The sequence below is a fragment of the Eubalaena glacialis genome, chromosome 15 (assembly GCF_028564815.1).
Source record: "Eubalaena glacialis isolate mEubGla1 chromosome 15, mEubGla1.1.hap2.+ XY, whole genome shotgun sequence".
Lineage (NCBI taxonomy): Eukaryota > Metazoa > Chordata > Mammalia > Artiodactyla > Balaenidae > Eubalaena > Eubalaena glacialis.
In genome coordinates this window covers 24,529,306-24,554,280 of record NC_083730.1, presented here as the reverse complement: position 1 = coordinate 24,554,280, position 24,975 = coordinate 24,529,306, and the positions used below count along the sequence as shown (strand labels likewise).

The 24,975-nt window shown below is 39.1% G+C and overlaps 1 protein-coding gene and 1 pseudogene across 1 annotated transcript; both read left to right on the top strand.

Moving 5' to 3' along the window:
- The first annotated feature begins 138 nt into the window (after nt 1-138).
- SKA1 (spindle and kinetochore associated complex subunit 1) lies at nt 139-14,682 on the top strand. The gene is made up of 7 exons (XM_061170115.1): nt 139-266; nt 903-1,001; nt 3,687-3,811; nt 5,951-6,048; nt 9,812-9,949; nt 13,518-13,687; nt 14,534-14,682. Exons 2-7 carry the CDS (start codon nt 914-916, stop codon nt 14,680-14,682), a joined length of 768 nt encoding a protein of 255 aa, XP_061026098.1. The 5' UTR covers nt 139-266; nt 903-913.
- Nucleotides 14,683-17,640: 2,958 nt separating this feature from the next.
- Nucleotides 17,641-18,672, top strand: LOC133075706 (DNA repair protein RAD51 homolog 3-like; annotated as a pseudogene).
- Nucleotides 18,673-24,975: the final 6,303 nt, after the last annotated feature.

The window sequence follows — 24,975 nt, the reverse complement described above, 5'->3', positions numbered from 1 at the left end:
CTATTCCCCGGTCCGGCCCCGCACCACTGCCCCGCCCCCGGCCCCGCTCTGCTGCGGCCCTGGGTTAAACCTGGAAACGCAGGAGGCCGCTAAGCAGTGTTCCGGGAGCGCTGATGTGCGCTTGCGCGGTACCAAGACCCGGCGGGCAGTTTGAATTTCGCTCCCGGAGTCGGGTCTCGCCATCCTGGGCTTCCGGTGGAGACTGGAGGGGTCTTCTCACCTCGCGACCGCACTGAGCGGGCCCTTTGCTCCCGGACCGGCACGAGGTTGGAGTCTGGTGTTGAGGATCCCGCCTTCGGAAGCGGGCGGAAGGCATTGCTTGGGCGGAGTGGGGGGCTCGGGGCGGTGCCGCGTGGGGCGGAAGAGAGGGCTTGACCTTGCTTCGCCCGGTTAGCCGGGGTGGATGCTTTAGACCTCATCAACCCTCGGAGTGAATAATACCTGATTTCTTTCCTCCCTTCCCTCCACCTCCTTACCGACCCCAAATAGTAAAGCCCCAAAACCAACAGCATGGGAGAAATGCTTGCCTGGACCCGTTTCTTTGAACTTACTGTGTTTTTCCTTAAAATTCTTGGGTCTTTGAGTTTTCAAAGAAAATACCAATGTTGTCTTTATGTGTAAGTAAAGGCATTTGTCCCCTTAAATCTATAAGGAAATGACACAGGCTTATCCCCTGTACCCTGGTTTGGGATGCATTAACTACAGAAAGCTCTAAGACAAGTCAGTACTGGACTTTGGACAGAAACTGAATTTTGTAGAATTGAAAGATATTGCTCTTGAGTTTTTGTACTTTATTTTCAGGGAGATGTGACTTACTGGGTATTTACCATTCTTGGATTTTGAAAGTGAATATAAATTTGTCTGGCTTCTCTTGTTTTATAAATGTATATCTTTTTCTTCAGAGGCTTAAAGGATGGCCTCCTCAGATCTGGAACAATTATGCTCTCATATTAATGAAAAGATTGGCAATATTAAAAAAACTCTGTCATTAAGAAATTGTGGTAAGTAAAACAGATTCCACTGACTTTGTACATACAAAATGCGTTATGATTATTGTCCCACTTTGATATCTTATGCCTGGTTAAGTGAATGTATCATAGAAAGGTAATTTTAAGTTTCGAATGGTGATTCTTAAAACAGTCTGCCCTCAGTATTTTGAATATTGCAGAGGATACTAAAATGTAAGTTACATTGAACAATGAACTAGCTATTAATTATATTTATTTACTTATGTTTTGCTGAGACACACAAGGCAGAATAGTAAGATTTGAAGGTTATTTAGTGTTCCTAGTTCTAGAGCTAAGTAGAGATACTAAAAGACAAGGAAAAAACCAGAAGTGGAAAAGATCCACAGAGATAGAAGTAGCCCATAACCCATCTTACAGACTGCTTTGGAGGAAGCTGATCAATATATATCACTAGGAAACAATTAATTGAAAATGAAGTCAATTTTTTAAACATCCAGAAACTTGTAAATTGTAACCATCTTCCAAGATATTTTGAAGTGCTGAAAGTGGATGATGCGATGGAAGTGCAGAGGAGTAGGAGATCCTTGTGAAGTCTGGAAAAATATTGTTTACAAAAATGATGTACTTCCCAGCCATACCTAGGAAAGCTAAAAATTTATTGATAGGTGGAATTCCATCTTCTGGGAAGATCCTGTTGAACTTTTATTGTAGTTTGTATTATGAATTGATAATTTTAAAAAATTCAAATATGAAATTATACTGTTGGAATGTCCTTTCAAATTATCCATGTCCTTCTGAGACTTTGATATTCTATGTCTCTTGTTGGGAACCACTAATAAAGAGCCTCATCCATTTTACAGTTGGTGGCTGACATATTCTGTAGAAAGTTAAAGCTGAAGGGACTGTGGGTTCATCTTCTCAAGCCACCTGGTCTCTCACATGAGGAAACTGAGGCTCAGAAGTCAGGTTACTTGCCCCGGTCCCCCAGCTCATGGGTAGTCAGTTGGAACTACAGGTTTTGTGTCTCGATTCCCAGTGTAGTACTTGTCTTCTTCTATGCCACTTTTATTGAATAATCTGAAAAAGGATATTTAGGTTTTTCATAAGTAGTCTTCTTTAGATTCTCTTTCTGAGGGCATGATTACTATTGGAAAAATATAATTTAGAGATCTGTTAAACGATCAAACCTTGAATTCAAATGACCCCATCAAAGCATGAAGCCTGGATGAAGCAGTCTGACCTGTTAGATAACTACACACTGGGTAACCATCATTTGTACATGGGGAGAACAATTTGTCTGTTTGGGTCCATGGCCTATTTAGGAAAACCTAGTAATTTGTTTGCCACTTTGGCTGCTGTAATTTACTAGATCACTACTATCAAAAGTAGTGAATTTGCTTAGTGAATTTATTTTACTACAAATCAGCAAACAAGGCCCTAAAATTTAGGTGACTAAGTTATTTGAGATACCAGTATATCCAACTAGTTGTTTTACCCCCTGTAATTAATCTCAGCAAAGACATCAATACTCTGATTTACTTGTTAATTTCTTTTAGTTGTTATGAACCTACTGTCAAATGCAATTTGCATTGCTTTATTAGATTATGTCGATTAATAGTAGTTTGCCTTTACTGAGTGCTTTACTAGGTTCCAAGCACAGTGCTCACCCATCTTATATGTACTTTCCTACTTCTCAGTAACCCTCTGAGGGCAGGTACTGGTGTCTCTGACTTCAGACCTGGAGGCTTTAGCCATTTCACTCTACTGCATCCGTAATCTATAGATGTAGTCACATGATGTTTTCAGTTATGTGTATTTCATGATTTGGTTGCTAGAAGTGAAGATGGAAAGATTTGATTGTGAGGATAGTTTTCCTTTTTGTGCTTTTGATCTGCCCTTAAAAATTCTTTTTTTTACTACTTCTCTTATTTCTAGGGAGGAGGGGACTCTGGTTTTCCCATCCCCGTATCTGGGAAGCTAGAGAGAGGGACTAGGAGGTGGGGTTGGGAATCTGAGAGCAGGCTGCTCTCTGCCGCCTCCCACCCATACTTGCAGGCCAGTCCAAAACATAAGCTTATCTTCCTGGCCAGTGATTAGAATTTTTCAGGTTTACACATTCACTGAAGATACAGCCCATGAAGAGGGATCCTGGCCTCGTTTGGGATTCTCACTTTCAGCATCCTGTGCTTTGAAGTCCCAAAGCCTTGGCTCTTATTCCCATTAAAACCAAATATATTAGGTTGCTGAAAGTGACAACCTTCTCTCTCCAGCATTCCTCTGTACCTCGTCCCCTGCCCCACCACCATTAGGGCTGGTGCAGCATCAGCTGACACGTACTGCCTGGTTTGTGGTTCGCTCTTCATGTGGAAGCCCTTGGTGATTTACCTTTTTCTCATAAGAGCTCAACTATGCATGTAAAGGGGTGTGTATTTTATCTAGCATTTCTAGGTGTTTTATTAGTGGAACAGTTCTCCAGAAGCAAAAGATTCAGGGGATACAGTGTAATTATCTCTCCCTTCCTTTTTTTTTCATATTACTTAGAAATGAGTTCTTAAGATTATCCATAGAGACAGTTCTTAGGGGCTGAAACAATAGTTCTTTCTCAACCCTCAGTGTCTCTTTAAGGTAGAGCTCTGTCCCAAGAGTTCAGTTGGATACGTGTATGTTTTTTGCTTTTCTATACATTTTATTTTCCATTTTATCTTTGTTTATTAATAGGGCAAGAACCTACCCTGAAGACTATATTAAATAAAATAGGAGATGAGATCATTGTAGTAAATGAACTTCTAAATAAATTGGAATTGGAAATTCAGTATCAAGAACAAACCAACAGTTCACTCAAGGTAATGGTTTTCTAGTGAAAAAAACAAAATAAAAAGGCAATAGATACAGACTCCCTAATCACCAGGGAATTCTTAAGGATTCTTTAAGTTTATAATGTTCTTAGCTTTGTAAGTTATTATTAACGGTAAAGAGTGCCATTTGCATTTTATTTTCCCAATATAAAGGACTCCAGAGTTCCAGATGTGTTTCTTCCTCCATGGTGGTAGCCAATCTATTTACTAAAAAGGAATATTTCCTAAATAATTGTGTTTTTTTTTGGCTGTGTTCAGTCTTTGTTGTGGTGCGTGGGCTTTGTCTAGTCGCGGCAAGCGGGGGCTACTCTTCGTTGCAGTGCGCAGGCTTCTCATTGCGGTGGCTTCTCTTGTTGCGGAGCACGGGCTCTAGGCGTGCGGGCTTCAGTAGTTGCAGCACGAGGGCTCAGTAGTTGCGGCACGCAGGTCCTAGAGCATGCGGACTTTAGTAGTTGCGACGCGTGGGCTCAGTAGTTGTGGCGCATGGGCTTAGTTGGTCCGTGGCATGTGGGATCTTCCCAGACCAGAAATTGAACCCATGTCCCCTGCATTGGCAGGCAGATTCTCAACCACTGTGCCACCAGGGAAGTCTCTCCTAAATAATTCTTGGTAGGTTTAATTTAAATAAATGATCTCCTGGGAGTGCGGTGTAGGAGGAATGCCTGCCCTGGGGTTTGGAGATGTGGATTCTCACCCTGGCTCCCCGAAGCACCTTCTGCCACCCTGAGAAGGTCATTTTTCCTCTTGGGGTCTCAGTGTCCTCATTTGAAAAGTAATGGGTCATACTGAACTATTTCTTGGGTCCCTTCTATTCTGCATTTCTCTATTTCTATAGAATATAGTATAAGGATTCTCAAGCAAAGAAAAACTTGAGCCTCATTCACACACACATTTTATTCTAAATAAGCCTTCACCTAATCAAAGTGCTAGTGTACTTTCTGATGGGATGGGAAAATACTCAATCTGTACCATAATTACCTCATGCTCTTAGAGCCATTGATATGGTCAAGGTGGCCTCTATGGTCCTTTTTAAGCCTTATAATCCTCAATGTCTGTAAAGATTTTTCAGCTCTGGGACTGGGCATGATTGTGCCTATCCTACTATCAGTTGAAATGAAATTAGTATCTCTGAACATCATTCATCTGTTTAAAAGAAAGATGTTATACAAATTCAAAACAGAAACCAATAATGGTTTCACTTCTACCCTGCCCAAGAATGCCCAGGGTTAGGTGTGGGTTTTGAGAATGTTCAACTCAGGATTAAAGACTCTTTGGAATTTTTGTTTACATTATGATTGAAAATCAGATGACGGGAATCTGAAGGTACAGAGTATTTTTCTTATTAAATTTGCGTGAGTTCATAACCTCAAGTTCTAGGGAAAGTTAAATAAAGACAACACAAAATGAAAGTGGTTATGATCAAGTAGGAATTTTCATTAAGCTGGAATATATGAAAGCCGTTCCAAGCAGTATCTCATCGTTGCATTCCAGGAATGCATTATCACTCCGGTGCTGGGGAACGTTTGCTAAGTCAACAAAAGCACTTTACCAGAATGAGAAACATAAATCTTTCATATACTTTTCAGTTGCTTCCCAAGGTTAAAGTATTTTAGAAAGACATGAATGTCAACCCTGTCTGTTGTAATGTTATTCTAACAATTGTCCTCTGAAAAAATCCAGTAGAGAAAGAAAATATATCGCCGTCCAAAATCAGCTTGAGAAACCAAAGGGCTCTTTTTAAATATTGCTGTATTCAATGCTTTTCCACCGCTCTGCTTTTTGAATACTCAGAATCATTGTGATTGTGGTACATAGTCTTTCATGCTCTTTTTAAAATTATTAATTAATTAATTAATTAATTAATTAGGCTGCGCTGGGTCTTAGTTGCAGCATGCAGGATCTTCGTTGCCACATGCGGGATCTTTGTTGCAGCATGCGGGCTCTTAGTTGCGGCATGCGGGATCTAGTTCCCTGACCAGGGATCAAATCCGGGCCCCCTGCATTGGGAGTGCAGAATCTTTACCACTGGACCACCAGGGAAGCCCCTTTCATATTCTATCTAACATGTTAAAACACACACAGGCAGGACAGATGCTTATTTGTGAGCTTTTTTTTTTTTTATTTTAGGAACTCTTTGAATGTCTTGAAGAAGATTATAAAGATGTGGAACATCTCAAAGAAAACATTCCTCCCCATTTGCCTCAAGTAACGGTAACCCAGAACTTGTAAGTGTGTTTATAATTATTTTTACTATCTGGTTTTATAAAACTATTAAAACAAACACTTCAAATCTTTTTGCTTTTCTATATACTTGCAATTTTGTTAGTGATTATCCAGGGTTTTTTTTGTTTGTTTTGTTACTTATACAAGAAATAGTCTTTCCCCCATCTTTACCAGTTTTCTTATCCCACAGTCTCTGGGAAAAATGTCCCCCCTCTTTCCCAAGGGTAAGTCTCCTCTAGACTGTCTTTTTCTACTTTTTCTCATTTCTTTCCCGTAGAGCAGAGTTTGTCAGCCTTGGCTCTATTGGCATTTTAGGTCAGATAATTCTTTTTTGTGAAAATAGCATGTTTAGTAGCATCCCTGCCCTCTTCCAACTAAATATCAGTAGCCTGATCCCCTCCCACCTCCACCCCTCCACCCAGTTGTGACAATGAAAAATGTCGCCAGACATTGCCATATGTCTTCTGGGGGGCAGAATTTCCCCTGACCCTTGAGAACCACTGCCTTAGGGTAAAACTAAACTTAATGAGCTTCCCATCTTAAAAACAGCTCAAGGAACAAAAACTTAGCTCTATTTTTACCCTCAAAGTACTGTCCTACCTCTGTCTGTTCACTGCCAGTGTATGTTCGTGCCTGCCCTTTTCCTGAAGCCCCTAAAACCTAGCCTTTGGCTGTTAATTACTACCATACTTATGAAAGTGATTGCTTGAAGGTCACAAAGAGGTAAAAAATACCTCTTCAGCCCTGATTCTTTTCAGATTTTATTTTGCTGCCCATCTTTTTGAAATTCTGTTATTTGCACTGCCACTGTGCTTTCTTAGTTGTCATCCTACATCTTCGACTAGGCTGCCTCCTTTTTCTCTGCCCTTTTTTAAATTACAAGTATGTCCTAAAGCTCTGTTTTACTCACGCTTACTTAACACCATTATTAATGCTCTCAAATGTCCAACTCTGACCTTGACATGGCATCTAGTTCTGTTTTAATCGCTTGCTGGGAATCTCATGAATGAGCTGTTCTCTCCTCCAGCTTCGCGTGTCTAAGACTAAACTGTCTCCTTGTTACCCACCCATCACCTAGACAGGAACTCGGCATCTTCAACCTGTCTCTCTGTCTCGTAGCCCCAGCCGTCCATTCGGCCTCTGCAGGGTTTTGTCTGTCCCTGCCCTCCCTCTGATTGTCTGGCTCCATGAGGTCTTCCGTCATCTTTTGTCTTCATGATTGGGGAGCTCCTGTGTTTTGTCTTTCCAGTATTTCTCCACTCCCATCTCTCCAGTCCTCTGCCCAAAATTGTATTTCTTTTTTCCTTTAACTTTATTGAAGTATAGTTGATTTACAAAATTGTATTTCTAAAAGGGGGCTCCAAGTATATAAAAACATTCCATGGCTAACTTAACTTTTTAACTTTCGAATGTATCATATATACAGAAAAGTAATTAAAGTATTATTAGTGTAAATTAAAGAAGCATGATAAACATCAGCATATCCACCAGTCAGATTAAGAAATAGGGGGCTTCCCTGGTGGCACAGTGGTTGAGAATCTGCCTGCCAATGCAGGGGACACGGGTTCAAGCCCTGGTCTGGGAAGATCCCACATGCCACGGAATAACTAAGCCCGTGAGCCACAACTACTGAACCTGTGCGTCTGGAGCCTATGCTCCGCAACAAGAGAGGCCACGATAGTGAGAGGCCTGTGCACTGCGATGAAGAGTGGCCCCCACTTGCCGCAACTAGAGAAAGCCCTCGCACAGAAACTAAGACCCAACACAGCCATAAATAAATAAATAAATAAATAAAATCAAAAAAAAAAAAAAAGAAATAGGACACTACCAGTACCTACAGCACTTTTTCTATTGCAGACCCTCCCTCTATCAAAGAGGTAATCATCCTGGAGTTTATGATAATCACAGTTTTGCGTATGTGTTTCCACAAACAACATACTGCTTAAGTTTGAAAACTGAAAGGAAGGCACGAACCTTGCTGTGTAGGAAAAGAGCCATGTTGCTGCTGATAGTTGAAGGTCTCCAGGAAAAGATAAGCTCAACAGAGTCCCTTGCATGTCAGGGTACCTTGGAATTTCACTCCAAGAAGAGAAAATTAGTGGGCAAGGTCATGAATAAATGCTAGGAACAGAGGTCATCATAGGATATCTGCCAGGGTTGTTGGGCTGGACATTGGCTACCCAGCAGGAATATGGCCCGAGGAATAGGAGGAATTTTCTTCTAAACTCACTATGGCCTAGCGTCAGCTTTTAGGGCCAGGCCACAGCAGAACCTTTCTATAGGTAGAAATGGTTATTTTCAGTTGATACACACAGCAGGGCCTAAAGATAAGCAAGTACAGGTAAGAATCAGCCAGGCTTACTGTGGAGTCTCAGGTTAGGATTCATGTAAGGATCATGCTACCATAACATCGGCCATCTTCATCTTGACAACCCACCACGTGGCCGTATCCTCATCACACCACCTCAGTCAGGCCTGGTTGCCCTCTGTGTCTGGTACTCAGCTGTCGTCTTGGGATCTCACTTCCCTGTCTTTCCTGGGATTCCCTTCCCTTGCTCCTGGGTTGGATCTTCTCTTTCCTGTATCCCATCTCCATTTATCGCTTGACTTGCTGCTGGCAACAGGGCTCCATTCCTTCCTTGGCAGTTAAACAACCTAGAAGATACAGCCTATTTGTAGGCTCTATTTACTTGTGGGTAGGAGCTGTATTAGGCTTCTCATTGACTCCAGAAATTGGGCAGGACTGAGCCAAGGGTGACCCATGCTCATTGCTGGCAACTAAAATGAGTCTGTAGCAGGCAGGATTGATATAGTAAGTCCTTACTTACGAACCTTCAAGTTGCAAACTTTCAAAGATGTGAACATGCGTTCGCATGTCCAATCATGTAAGTTAGTTCACATGTCTGGCGTACATTGCCACATGCGTGCATCGTCACATGCGTGCATCCTCTACAAGTGGTTGTGCTTTTGTGTACTTTGCGGTACAGTACAGTATTGTATAGAGTACAGTAGTACAGTATCTTTATTTCAAGCCCAGGATATCCGAAACAAGAGTAAAAGCAGCGCTGATATAGCTGGTACTGCTAAGCAGCGCCAGCTGTTGTACTGTACTACCGTACTTTTCAAGGTACTGTACTGTAAGATTAAAAATGTTTTCTTTATTTTTTGTGTGTGTTTTTTAGGTATTATTTGTGTAAAAAGTATATAAACCTATTACAGCACAGTACTATGTAGCTGATTGTGTTAGTTGGGTACCTAGGCTAACTTGTTGGACTTAGGAACAAATTGGACTTACGAACGCACTCTTGAAACGGAACTCATCTGTATGTAGGGTACTTACTGTACTAGCAACCAATGGGATAAACTAGAAAGATAGAAATATAAGGTGATTGATGTTTCCATGTCCAGAAATGGGGAAGTCAGGAAGAAAAGCCATGTAGAAGTTAAATTCAACGTTACGCATATTGACTTTGAGGAGCCAGTGGGATAACTGATGAAGATGTTTGGCACATGTTCTACTTACACCATGTTTTGAGTGTGTAAAGAACAATTATATTACTGAAGATTTAGGGACTTGATTTTTTAGCATTCTCACTATTCAGATCTTCATGAGCATTAATGGTAGGGATAGAAAAAAAGGTTGGCTATAAACTTATAACAAGATGAATCATGTGTTTGATACTGATCATTTTCAGTTGCAAAGCTTTCTGGTACGCTGCAGAATTCTGACGATTACCTGTACATCTGTGCATCTCTATTCTGTAGTGTTAATGGATCAGATCTTGACCCTGAAGAACCAGTCAAAGTTGAGGAACCTGCGCCCACAAAGAAGCCCTCCAAAGAACAAAAAAATGTTAAAGAAATGCCATTTATAACTTCTGATGAGTTTAATGGCATTCCTGCGTAAGTATTTAAGATAAATTTTAAGATAAATTCAACCCTTTAATAATCAACATACATGTTGATAAGTATAAGCCTTGATTATATTAATTGTAACATGCTGTGTTCCAACATCGATTTTTTCTAAAATAGTTTTACATTGCACTGTGAAAATGCAGGAAATCTTTTGTTGAAGACGTTTAAAACTATGTTTTTTGTTTAGTTGTAAAACCTTTTCATAGAGAGATCTAGAGATGGATCAGTTTGTTGCTGAGTCCTCTCAGGGTCATTTTATGATACAGATTTATCCAGTTACATTTCAGAAGTAGCTTCAGTTTTGCTACAATTTTAAGGAAAGTGAGTGTGTTGTATAGGTTTGAGAATTAGAACAGAGAGTGCTGTGTTTGTTTGGTTTCCATTTGTCCATTAACTTACGCCACACACTTGTTTGAGTCTGTGCTCTATTCTGGGGTCTGGGTCACTGAGGAAAAGAATACAGGGTGAATAAGACAGGGTGCCTCCCCTGAGAGAGGGCACCTTTGCTCTTCACAGATGACATTAATGGGGAACCAATTATGGAAATCCATGTTTTTAAACTCTCATAATTCCAGGGCTTTACTTAATTAACTTCTAGGCTTTATATTATTACATTTCTTGTTATTTTCTTATACAAATAATGCACGTTGTTAGAAAATGTTTGTTGTTAGAAGATAACTCATCTGTAATTCCACCACTCAGACAAGAGAGAGTATTTCCTTCTATATTTTAATTTCACCTACATAACAAGTTGTTTCTGATTGTCATTACAACAATGTAGTTATTCTGTGAATATAGTTTACATACTTTTTTTTATCATGAGCATTTTTCCATCATTAACTATCATGGAAAACTTGGATTTTAATAGTTGTATAATACTTTATTGTGTGGCTACTCTATAAGTTATTTAAGCGTGACCTTATTAAATATTTGGGTTGATTGCATTGTTATGAAGAATGGTACAATGAAATTTCTTTTGGACAAGTCTATTTTATAATTCCTTATTCCCTTGAGATAGTGTCCTAGGAGGATAATCCCTGGGGCAAAGGGCATGATTATTTTACTTGTCTTGGAGTTGTCCATCTGGATTTTGTTGTTTGTTTTTTAATTAATAGACTTTATTTGTTAGAACAGTTTTAGGTTTATAGAAAAATTGAGCAGATAGTACATTGTTCTCATACCTGAAAACAGTTTCCCCTATTACTAACATCTTGCATTAGTGTGGTACATTTGTTATCACTGATAAACCAGTCTAGATACTATTAACTAGATATTAACTAAAGTCTGTAGTTTATATTGGGGTTCACTGTTTGTGTTGTACAGTCTATGCATTTTGACAAATGCGTAATGTCATGTGTCCACCATGATAAGAATAGTTACACTGACCTAAAAATACTCTGTATGCCACCCTTTCATCTCTCCCCCCTGAGCCCCTGGCAGCCACTGATCTTTTTACTGTCTCTATAGTTTCGCTTTTCCTGGGTGTCATATAGTTGGAGTCATACACTGTAGCCTTAGTAATATGCATTTAAGGTTCCCCTCATGTCTTTTCATGGCTTGATAGCTCATTTCTTTTTATTGCTGACTAATATTCCGTCGTGTAGATGTAGCACAGTTTGTTTATCCATTCATCTGTTGAACAACATTTTGGTTACTTCCAGTTTGGGGCAATTATGACTAAATCTGCTGTGAACATTCACGTGCAGGTTTTTGTGTGGACATATTTTCAGCTCACTTGGATCAACACCTAGGAGTGTGATGGCTGGATCCTATGGTAAAACTGTTTAGCTTTGTAAGAAGCTGTCAAACTGTCTCCCATAGTGGCTGTACCATTTTGCATTCCCAGCAGAATGAGAGTTCCTGTTGTTCCCCGTACTCACCTGCATTTAGTTTTGTCAGTTTTTTTCTATTAGCTATTCTAGTAAGTATAATGTACCTCATTGTTTTACTTTTCAGTTTCCTGATGACGTAGGATGTTGACCATCTTTTCATATGCATAGTAGCCACTTGAAAAATATCTGGCAGTTTCACTGTTCTGAGACTAGGAATGAGGCTGACAATTCTCTTTAGTTTTTTTGTTTGTTTGTTTGATTTGGTCACTTGGTCCTTTCCTTTATTGACAGCTTTATTGTCACTAAAATTCTGTTTGATGCTATTCAGTTTTTTAGATTGTTGTTGCCCATCGGCTGAGCTAAAGGGAAGAACAAATGGCTGTGAGAACATTGGAATAGAAGGGTCTTCAGAAAATGCTTCCTTGCAGGGAGGATATTAGAATAGTCATGGTAGAGTATTCATTTTTAAACTAAGGAGTTATTTAACGAATGACTACGAGAAGTCATTCGTTAAATAACGAGAAGTTAGAAGATTAGGGTAAGGAAGAATGTGTTCCAAGCGTGGGACTTTATTTATCTTTAAAAAGTTAATACTGAGATGGAATTAAAGTGGAAAACATTGGCACTTGTTTTGAGGAAATTAGGAAATAGTTCACATGATTTAAAGGAATTGCATTGTGTTGAGCTGTGGCATCAACTGTGGAAATTGTGGTTAGAAAAATGAGTGGTGAAAATGAATCTAGAAAGGAAGGGAATAATGAAAATGAATGGGTTGTGGTCAATAAGAATATTTTCCTTTAAACATATTTATATATTATTTTATCTTAAGGAAGTTTCGATTAGAAAACTGCCCCTTTGAATAGAGGCAAAGGACAGAGTTTAACATAATGAATCCATGATTTGTTGAAGGGAAAAATTAAAGCAGATGATGAAAATTTTGTTTTTGGTCTGTACAGACCACTCAAAATCAAGGGTCTCCTATTCTTATATTCTAAGACTCTGGTGACTGGGAGGATGGGCAGGAGGGAGATTGGATTGGAAGAGTGGGCTTTAGAGTGAAAGAGACAATGCTTAAGGGCATTTGAGTTCAGAATGAATAGTGAGCTGTCCGTCGAGGCTGCCTGTAGTTCTCCTCTGCCGGTCAGCTGTGCAGCTTAACTTCCGGGCCCTTTTGTCCCTTTGCAGCCCCTGCACCATCAGTTCTTCTTCGTCTCAATCAGCATTGTCATCTTTGTTGTCACATTTGTCATCCTTCATCTTCTCTTCCCCCTCTTCCTCCTCCTTTTTCTTTTTCTCTCTGAACAGATCCATTTTTGCAGGAAACTAGAGTGGTATGAGTTATATAATTTATTAATATTTAAATTTTTCTTTCCCTTGCTCACAAACATTTAAAAATATTTAAATAAACTTCTATTTGCAATTAATCAGTCTATTTGAATCAGAGTTTGAAAGCCTATTTTAAATTGTAATGTTAATTCTGTAGGTGGAGAATAGGAACTTATGTATCCAGACATAACTAGGGAAGATAAGCACTAATATATTGTGGTCTCTAATTTTTCAACGATTGAGATGTGTCTGGTTTATTTGGAAGTTGGTATAAAATTTTTTATATAGAATACTAATAGCTTTGCTACTGTGTAAAGTCATCATATGTAAATGTTTTGCAAAGAAAACAATTGTGTATAATGATTCTTTAGAAAAATTAATCATTTTCTTTTTTACAGGTACATGAAATCACGCTTAACCTATTGTCAAATTAATGATGTTATTAAAGAAATCAACAAGGCAGTAGTTAGTAAATATAAGATCTTACATCAACCAAAAAAGTCTATGAGTTCTGTGGCCAGAAATCTCTATCACAGATTTATTGATGAAGAAACGAAGGAAACCAAAGGTAAAATGAGAGTATATATATGTGTACATGTCAACTGTTTGGAATGTAACTAAACATGAGAAACAAGATTAATTCCAGAAACTTCTAACTCTAGAGAGGTAGTTCTCAATCAGGGGCAGTTTTCCCACCAGGGAACATTTGTCCATCTCTGGAGACATTTTTGGTTGTTATAGCTGGGATTGGATGTGCTACTGGCATCTAGTGAGTAGAAACCAGAGATGCTGCTAAAGTACCCTATAATGCACAAGACAGCCCTGACAAAAAAAGAATTATCTAGCCTAAAATATCTGTAGTGCCGAGGCTGAGAAATACAGCATTAGAGTCTATTATGGAATGATATCCAATATTTTCAGAATTAGAATAGTAATGATAACAGTTGTTCATGCTTATACTATAGCACTTACTATGTGCCAGATAGTGTACTAAGGGCTTTAGTCCTCACAGCATCCTTATGAGTTGTGTACTATTATTATTCCTGTTTTTTAGAGTAGGCAAAGAAGGCTTAAATTACTTGTCCTAGGTCATTCAGTTAAGTGATAAAGCTGCTGTGGGTTTCATTCTGTTAACCACTACCATATCGCGTCTTGAAAAGTGAATTGTTCAAAAGATACCAGCAGATAGCCAGTGATATAATAAGCAGGGCTACATTTCTGAAATGCTACAGTAGACATATGCAACTTCAGTTGAAAGAATAATTATTATTTTAGCAAGAATACCAGTTCTCACTGTGGTTGGATAATGATAGGAAAAAGTGATTAATGCCATTCATAGTCATAATGTAATACATTAAAGACTCATCTTGAAAGTTGTCCTAATAAAAATTAGCATTAATATCTTTATTTTCAGGCCATTATTTTGTAGTGGAAGCTGACATAAAGGAGTTCACAGCTTTGAAAGTTGACAAGAGATTTCACGTGATACTGAATATTTTACGACACTGCCGGAGGCTATCAGAGGTCCGAGGGGGAGGACTTACCCGATATGTTATAACATAAGACCCTTGTGAGCTTTTGAACCAGCCAACAGTAGGGTATAGAGGCTATTCCCATAGTTTCCTTATACGTAATTTCTTTATATATAATTTCTTTAGCCGTTTCATTTTCTTTTTCTTTGTTTCTTGTAAAAATAAAACTTAAAAATAAATAAAGCATGTATATTTTAAAATCTACTTCCTTACAGTAAATATTTAATCACCTACCATGTGAGCCTCTGTTCTAGGCATAAAAATGTTCATATTTAGTTTTTGTGTTTAGTGACAGTGCTGCTGACCCCAGTAAGACAGTTGCAAATGTGATAATAAAAGTCAAAGTTCAAGAAGATAAGATCAAGGATATCCAGGCTCTTTGGAATTAAAGGTCATTAGTGTCTAAATTCCACTAATGATATTTCAGTCTATAAGCAAAAGTTGGATCTGGAGGCAGCCCATCCACGTGGTTATTCTGTTTTCCCATATGTGGTTAAGGAACAGCTTACCTGAAATGCATTCAGTGTAAATCAGTCTGTAAACACTGACCTGTAATGAAATTGTAATAAAAGTATTTTGAGATGAAAAAGATGATAAAATAAGACGTGTAAGGTCATGGAAAATGAGTGGTTGGATTGTAAGAATTTAATGGAATTTCTCTTTCGCACTTGGGGAGGTTATTAGTCTATCTGTGTCTTAGTGAGCGTTCTCCAGAGAAACAGAACCAAAAGGCTATCTATCTATCTATATCTATCTCTATATCTATCTATCATCTATCTATCTATCTTTCTATCTGTCTACCTATCTATCTATCATCTATCTATTGACTATCTCTTCTATCTCTATCTAATTCTCTCTCTCCTATCTATCTCTTCTATCTATCTCCCCAATCTATCTCTCTATCTATCCATTCTATCTATCTGTCAATCTATCTATCTATCTATCTATGGAGATTTATTATGAGGGATTGGCTCATGTGATCATGGAGGCTGAGAGGCCCCCCGGTCTGCTGTCCTCAAGCTGGAGGCCCAGGAAAGCTGGTGGTGTGATTCAGTCCGAGTGTGAAGGCCTGAGAACCAGGGGAGCCAGGCCAGAGCAGATGAGATGAGATGTTGCAGCTCAGCAGTGAGGCAGGAAAAAAGAGCAAATCCTTCCTTCCTCCACCTTTTGTTCTGTTCACGTCGTGGATGGATGGGAGGATGCCCACCTACACAGGGGAGGGTAGTCTGTTTCACTGAGTCCACTGATTCCAATGCTCATGATTTGGTTTAGCTGTATCATCTGGTTTGTAGGAAACACAAGGAATAGAGAAACAAGTTAAATGTTATCATGAAGAAGCAATCAGACAAATCCAGATATAACATAAGTAACCTGGTCTCTTAAACGCAAGTCAATAACAGAAAAAAATAAAGGGCTCCTGTTCTAGATTAAAAGACTAAGAGCTTAGTCAAATATAAACCATGAACCTTGATTCCGTTTGAAAAAAAGATTGAGGGACAATTGTAGAAATTTTAATATAGGTTGTGTATTAGATGCTGTGAGAGAACTAGTATCCGTTTTCTTAGTTATGATAATAGTCATGGTTATGAAGGAGAATATCCTTATTTTCTGCAGATGCATCAGAGTTATTTATTTAGGGATAAAATAATATGCTTTAAAATGGCTAAGCAATATAATTGGATACATACATACATACTTACACACATAGAGCGGATATGGTAAAGTGTTAATTGTTCGATCTAGCTGATGGTTAGAACAGCATTCGTTGTATTATTCTCTCTAATTTTATGTGTTAACATTTTTTTCCTAATAAAATTTAGAATACTTGTGAAACAAATGTACTGATTAGATACTTACATTTCATGAAAACACAGATCAGAACTTGCAGGCTGGTGACGTGAAGCTGGGAAGGAAGGGTTGTTAGCCATCAGTCATGAGCTCATGTGCCCCTTCAGGCACTTGTGAGCTTCAAGTTCCTGCATCCATGCTTCCCAGCACTGCTCACTGAGCCTAGGCTGGGTGTTTGAACTTGATGCGTTAGATGAAATTTCTTGAATTATGCTGGATGTAAATATTATGTTTGCACACAAAGCAATGTATTGGGCATCTAACTTCTGCACTGAGAAATGATGCACAGTGTACAAAGCTTGATATCTGGGAAATGTGTCACTTTTAGTGAACCATGTTTTCAAATAAGCTTAGGCAGGACGTACGCTCTGCAGGTGATGAATATGGACAGATGTTCATTTCTAATGCAGGTTTAACTTGATGAGCCTACTTGCCTGTCTTTTTAACAACTGTAGTGCAATTTCAGACTCATATTTTCTTTTAATTAATTAATTTATTTATTTATTTTTGGCTGTGTTGGGTCTTCATTTCTGTGCGAGGGCTTTCTCCAGTTGCCGCAAGCGGGGGCCACTCTTCATCGCGGTGCGCGGGCCTCTCACTGTCGCGACCTCTCCCGTTGCGGAGCACAGGCTCCAGACGCGCAGGCTCAGTAGTTGTGGCGCACGGGCTTAGTTGCTCCGCGGCATGTGGGATCTTCCCAGACCAGGGCTCGAACCCGTGTCCCCTGCATTGGCAGGCGGATTCTCAACCACTGCGCCACCAGGGAAGCCCCCTCAGACTCATATTTTAAATCGAGGATCAATGCAGCAACTCACAAAGCTCAAGTAATTAAAATTCCCTTCCTTCTGATGGGTCAACATGACAAATGTGGGCACTTCTAACTACAAAAGTTTTCTTGGCAGAATGATTGTGAGCAGTGCCTCAGCTGCATACTAAAAATTACAACTCTAATCCTTAATTGTGACTCAGAAATCAGATTATTTCTTGGGGATACTCTCTTCAACTTTACAAAATAATTCAGCAACATGGTGCATCAAAAAGAAAACTTAAGCCTCAGAAACCTGGTTCTAGCCCTACCTCTGCCATTTGCTCTCTCTTGGTTCTACCTTCAAAAATTTGACCCCTGGTGTTCGGCTTTGAAATGCAGCGGGATTAAGTGAGTTTGCCCCTATCCCCAGCGGTGCGGGTGAAGCTGGTGTCTGCAGGTTTCCAGACTGCTGAGGAACTCCTAGAGGTGAAACCCTCCGAGCTCGGCAAAGAAGTTGGGATAGCTAAAGAGGAAGCCTTAGAAACTCTGCAAATTATAAGAGAATGTCTCACAAATAAAACAAGTTATTCTGGTACAGCTGAGTCAGACCAAGAAGTGTACAGCACTGGAACTTCTTGAGCAGGCGCATACCCAGAGTTTCATAATTACCTTCTGTTCAGCACTAGATACTATTCTTGGGGGTGGCGTACCCTTAACCAAAACAACAGAAATTTGTGGTGCACCAGGTGTTGGAAAAACACAATTATGTTCTTTCTCTTGACAGTATGCAGTTGGCAGTAGATGTGCAGATACCAGAATGTTTTGGAGGAGTGGAAGAGCACCCAAAAGCTTTGCAGGATTTCACTCTTGAAAATATTCTTTCCCATATTTATTATTTTCGTTGTCGTGACTACACAGAGCTACTGGCACAAGTTTATCTGCCTCCAGACTTCCTTTCAGAACACTCAAAGGTTCAATTAGTGATAGTGGACGGTATTGCTTTCCCTTTTCGTCATGACCTAGATGACCTATCCCTTCGTACTCGATTACTAAATGGCCTAGCGCAGCAAATGATCAGCCTTGCAAATAACCACAGATTAGCTGTAATTTTAACTAATCAGATGACAACAAAGATTGATAAAAATCAGGCCTTGCTGGTTCCTGCACTGGGGGAAAGTTGGGGGCATGCTGCTACAATATGACTAATCTTTCATTGGGACCAGAAGCAAAGGTTGGCAACATTGTACAAATCACCAAGCCAGAAGGATGCTACAGTACTATTTCAAATCACACCTCAGGGATTTAGAGATGCTGTTGTTGCTACTGTTCATTGCAAACAGAAGGTTCATTGAATATCCGGAAGCAGTCACGGGACTCAGAGGAGGAAAAGGAATCCAAAGACTAGTCTCAGAGTATACATATGTACTGATGCTGTGAGAGATGCAGTGCTTACAAGTAGTAGACTCCTTACTTTAGAATATAAACACTATGGCGTGAATGAATCCAGTCTATATTAAGTGAAAGGTGAATGAATGGATCAGGTCTATATTAAGTGAAAATACTTAACAAATAGGATTCTCTGAAAGAGTTTTTCTAAACTAAGCAGTGTTCTACAGTTGTATTTAACCCTGTTTTCATTTTCAGTAACATTCAGTAGAGATGATACAGGTATTGTATTTTGCAAATGTGGAAAGCTGATCGCTTGTGGCCAATCTGAATTTAACATTCAGACTGTTTTTTCCTCCTTTCTTTGCCAATTGCCTAGACATTTCTAGGAAGAAAAGATTTTTTTCACATTCCTATTGTGCTCTCCTCTTTAAATGTAGCTTTGATAATTCTCAAAAATGACATGTTTCTATTTTCTATGAAGAAAAGCCAGCACCATGAGTCAGCATATCATTACATTCAGTTTATGAGTAGGATACAAATTTTGGATGACCAGTCTGATTTTAGTGACCCCAATCCTAAAATCTAAGTCATTTGTTCATTTTTTAATGTTATTTTGTAACATTAAAGGAAGGACTTTGGAGTTGTTATCCCATCTAGAACATTGACTGGAACATATATCTATGTTGTCAAGTTGATAAGCTCACAGTCATTTATTTATTTCTATATTTTTGAAACATGGTGTGATCCAGTTCTAGGTGTATTGACATTTTCCTTTGAATAATCTTAATACTGCTTGAATAAATTAAAAATTTGGATTCTTGAGTGGTTTCAAAATTAAAAAAAAAAAAAAAAAATTTGACCCCTTCTCAGGGACTTCCCTGGTGGTGCAGTGGTTAAGAATCTGCCTGCCAATGCACGGGACATGGGTTTGATCCCTGGTCCGGGAAGATCCCACGTGCTGCAGAGCAGCTAAGCCCATGTGCCACAACTACTGAGCCTGTGCTCTAGAGCCCGCGAGCCACAACTACTGAGGCTGAGTGATGCAACTACTAAAGCCCACGTGCCTAGAGCCCGTGCTCTGCAACAAGAGAAGCCACTGCAATGAGAAGCCTGCGTGCAGCAACGAAGACCCAATGCAGCCAAAAATAAATAAATAAATAAATAAATAAATAAATAAATGATATAACCATTCTTAAAAAAAAAAAATTTGACCCCATCTCACAAGCTACCACCCTGGTTCCAAACATCTCCCCTGGATTAATTCAAAGCTTCCTAACTGGTCTCTGTGTTAATTCTTGCCCTACTACTGTCTATTCTCCACATGAACCAAAGTTAGATTAGGTCACTCTGCTACTCAGAAACCTTAAATAGCTCCCCATTTCTTACAGAGCGAAGGCTGAATCCTCACAAAGGCCCTCGAGGCCCTTCATGGGTCCCTCCTCAGCACAGTGGTACCGTCTCCTACTCCTCCATTTCCCAATTCTGTTCCAGCCACTCTGGCTGCCATGCTCTTTCTGGAACAGGCCCAGCATGAGTCTCCCCAGACCTTTGCACTGGCTGTTGCCTCTGCCCGGAAAGTTCCTCATCCTTCACCCATGTGACCACCCCCCCCTTACATCTTTTATATCTGCTCAAATGTCATTTGATCCTTTAGGGCTTCTTGGACTACCTTACATTTATATTTACATCTCCCTCTGCAACACTTTCTCTTCTTCCCTGCTTTATTTTCCTTCCTAGCACGAACGTCTATCTCACGGTTTATATATTTTACCAATTTATTTGTCTTTCTCTTCCCACTAGAATATAAACTACCGACACTAGGAGTTTTTGTCTCTTTTATTCACTGTGGTGTCCTCAGCCACTTTCACAGGGCTTTCCAGTAGAGGGCGCTAAATAAACATTTCCTGAACACACAGTAACTGGCACAGTTTGTGGCCATGGGCAAGTGATTTCATCTTTCCAGACTCCAGTTTTCTCCTGTATATATTGAGATGGTTGAACAAAATTTCTCTCAGGACCTTCTAGTTTTAATATTCTATGGTTCTAATATTCCCAGTTACTTCTGGGAAATATACTTATGATGAAATCCTTCTCTCTGACAGGATTATAAAAAATTGTAAAAAAAAACTCTGCTGATAATTACATGGAACGCTCATCTTTTACCCAAAGAATCTGTAAAGTATTAAGCTTCAAGAAATACTGAAATTCTAAGTTACTAGTTAAATAATAAAAAGAAGCTTCCATTGACTAAGGAAATTTATTAAAATTTTTTCGGCCAACATCTTTAGTTTTCTAATTAATTTTGCTTATTAGAAATAGTTTTAAGATTTCACAATTTATAAATGTTACGCTTGATCATAAAGGAAACTTCTGTGGTATGTTGAATAGACCTATATGTTATAGGACGCAGTTCTGCTTCATAATATTACAATTTTTTTTTAAGTTTTCTCCCTTTTTAATTTTTTTTTTTGGCCGCACCACATGGCTTGCGGGATCTTATTTCCCCGACCAGGGATGGAACCCAGGCCAACTGCAGTGGAAGTGCAGAGTCCTAACCACTGGACCACCAGGGAATTCCCAAATGATTTCTTTTATGAAACATTCCATCTCCTAATAAATGATTGCCATTGTTCCATAAATATATCTATTAATACAAGTGGCATAAAAGAAGGGTTACTCAAGATATTGAGGACTCTTCCTGGATATATTTCAAACAGTATTACTCAAATTGGTTCCAAGACTATATGCATGATTAGAAAGTAGAAATAATTTAATGTAATATCAATTGGAGTTTGTTCAAGTTAGGTTAAGTCTCTAAGGAACACACACGAAAAATATTTATCAGAAATTATGGCATGGGCTTCCCTGGTGGCGCAGTGGTTGGGGATCCACCTGCCAATGCAGGGGTCACGGGTTTGAGCCCTGATCCGGGAAGATACCACATGCCTTGGAGCAACTAAGCCCGTGCGCCACAACTACTGAGCCTGCGCTCTAGAGTCTGCGAGACACAACTACTGAAGCCTGCGTGCCGTGCCTAGAGTCTGTGCTCCACAGCAAGAGAAGCCCGAGCACAGCAATGAAGAGTGGCCCTTGCTCGCCACAACTAAAGAAAGCCTGCACGCAGCAATGAAGACTCAATGCAACCAAAACTAAAATAAATTTATTTAAAAAAAGGAAATTATGGTATTTAGCAAGTTGTACCTCAAATTCTTTATTGTGAGCACTCTTTTGCTCTGCTGTATTAAAAGGTAGTAAATTAGGTGGTTAGGAGGCTACATCATTTCTTTAAAATTGAGATTAAATTTACCTACAGTAAAATGCACAGATCTTAAGGATACAGATCAGTATTGACCAGTGCATATACCCATGTAAACTACACCTGTATCATTTTCTGTTTTTTTCTTAAACTTTTTATTTTGAGATAATTATAGGATCACATGCAGTTGTAATAAATAATACAGAGAGAGCCCTGTACCCTATACTTTTTACCTCAATAGTAACATCTTGCACAATTTTTGTACAATATCAGGATATTGTACAATATCAGGATATCAGAACCAGGATATTGACATTGATACAGTGGAGACACAGAACATTTTCATCAGCACAAGGAATCCTCACGCTGCCCCTTCATAGCCACACCCACTCCCCTCCCACCATTACCTCCTCCTTAGCCCCTGACAACCACTCATCTGTTCTCCATTTCCATAATTTTGTCATTTCAAGAATGTTATATAAATGAAACGATACAGTATGAAACTGTTTGAGACTGGCTGTTTTCACTCAGTATAATTCTCTGGAGATTCATCCAGGTGGTTGCACATATCAACAGTTTCCCTGGTTAAGAATCTACCTGCCAATGCAGGGGACACAGGTTCGATCCCTGGTCTGGGAAGATCCCACATGCCATGGAGCAACTAAGCCCGTGAGCCACAACTACTGAGCCTGCACTCTAGAGCCCGTGAGCCACAACTACTGAGCCCGTCTGCTGCAACTACTGAAGCCCACGTGCCTAGAGCCTGTGCTCTGCAACAAGAGAAGCCACCACATTGAGAAGCCCGCGCACCACAATGAAGAGTAGATCCCACTCGCTGCAACTAGAGAAAGCCCGCATGCAGCAACGAAGACCCAACACAACCAAAAATAAAAAAATAAAAGTTAAAAAAAAAAAACCAGTTTGTTCCTTGTTATTGCTGAGTAGTGAGTGCTCCCCGGTGTGGAGGTACCATAGTTAGCTTAATCATTCCACCTGTTGAAGTACAGCTGCCTTGTTTCCAGTTTGTAGTTCTCATGAATTCAGCTGCTACAAACATTCACATACAGGTTATTGTGGGAACGTAAATCTTCATTTATCTGGGACTGCAACTCCCAGGAGTTCAATTGCTGGATCCCGTGGTAGCTGCATGCTTAGTTTCTTAGATTAGTTTTTTTTTTAACTGACAAATTGTTTCCCAACGTGGCTGTATTGTTTTAAATTTCCCTCTGAGCACTGCTTTCACTGCATCCCACAAATATTGGTAAGTTGTATTTTTATTTTTCTTCCTTCAGAATCTTTCAAAATTCATCAAAATTTCTCTTGAGACTCCTTTTTTTTACCCAGGTGTTATTTAGAAGTGTGTTGTTTAATTTCCAAATATTTTGTGATTTTCCAGCTATCTTTCTCTTACTGATTTTTAGTTTAATTCCATGTTAGTCTGAGGACATACTTTGTATGATTTCTACTTTACAAATTTGTTAAGGTGTTATTTATGGCCAGGGATGTGGTCTATCCTGGTGACTATTCCATGTGAGCTTGAGAAGAATGTGTAGTCTGCTGCTGTTGGATGAAGTATTTTATAAATGTTAATTAAATCCAGTTGATGGATGGTGTTGTTCAACTCAACTATGTCCTTACTGATTTTCTGCCTGCTGCATCTGTTGATTACTGAGAGAGGGATGTTGAAGTCTCCAACTATAATACTGGCTTTGTCTATTTCTCCTTGCAGTTCTGTCTTTTTGCCTCATGCATTTTGCTGCTCTGTTGTTGGGTGTATACACATTAAGGATTGTTATATCTTCTTGGAGAACTGACCCCTTAATCATTAATGCCCATCTTTATCTCTAGTAATTTTCCTTATTCTGAGGTTGGCTTCATCTGAAATTAATATAGCTACTCCACCTTTGCTTTGATTATTATTAGCAAGGCATCTCTCTTTCTACTCCTTTACTTTTATCTGTCTTTATAATAAAGTGGGTTTTCTGTAGACAACATATAGTTGAGTCTTGATTTTTTAGCTACTCTGTCAGTCTCTATCTTTTAATTGGTATATTTAGACAATTCACATTTAAAGTGATTATTGATATATTTGGATTAACATCTGCCATACTTGTTACTGTTTTCTATTTGCTACATTTGTCTTTCATTTTTTAAAAAAAAATCTCTTTTTTCCTGCCTTATCTGGTTTAGAGTGTTTTATATGATTCAATTTTCTCTTCTCTCTTAGCTTGTAAATTATACTTCTTAAAATTTTTTTTTTTTTAGTGATTGCCCTAGAATTTGTTAACATACATTTGCAACTAATTTAAGTCCACTTTCAAATAACATTATAACAGGTAGTGCACGTAGCTTATAAGAGAATATTTCCACTTGCTCCCTTCCATCCCTTATAACATTGGTGTCATTCATTTCATTTATCTGTAAGCTATAATCACTCAATACATTGTTGCTATTTTTTTTAACATCTTTATTGGAGTATAATTGCTTTACAATGGTGTGTTAGTTTCTGCTGTATAACAATGTGAATCAGCTATACATATACATATATCCCCATATCTCCTCCCTCTTGCATCTCCCTCCCACCCTCCCTATCCCACTGCTCTAGGTGGACACAAAGCACACAGCTGATCTCCCTGTGCTATGCAGCTGCTTCCCACTAGCTATCTATTTTACATTTGGTAGTGTATATATGTCCATGTCATTCTCTCACTTCACCCCAGCTTACCCTTCCCCCTCCCTGTGTCCTCAAGTCCATTCTCTACGTCTGTGTCTTTATTCCTGTCCTGCCTCTAGGTTCTGAAGAACCTTTTTTTTTTCGATTCCATATACATGCATTAGCATACGGTATTTGTTTTTCTCTTTCTGACTTACTTCACTCTGTATGACAGACTCTAGGTCCATCCACCTCACTACAAATAACTCAATTTCATTCCTTTATATGGCTGAGTAATATTCCATTGTATATATGTACCACATCTTCTTTATCCTTTCATCTGTCGATGGACACTTAGGTTGTTTCCATGTCCTGGCTATTGTAAATAGTACTGCAGTGAACATTGTGGTACATGACTCTTTTTGAATTA

What these genes read in the sequence shown, in the direction of transcription:
- SKA1 (XM_061170115.1), top strand. Translation starts at nt 914, where the DNA reads ATGGCCTCCTCAGATCTGGAACAATTATGCTCTCATATTAATGAAAAG. An exon ending in TCTGTCATTAAGAAATTGTG is followed by an intron (nt 1,002 to 3,686) that starts GTAAGTAAAACA and finishes GTTTATTAATAG; the next exon opens with GGCAAGAACCTACCCTGAAG. An exon ending in AAACCAACAGTTCACTCAAG is followed by an intron (nt 3,812 to 5,950) that starts GTAATGGTTTTC and finishes TTTTTATTTTAG; the next exon opens with GAACTCTTTGAATGTCTTGA.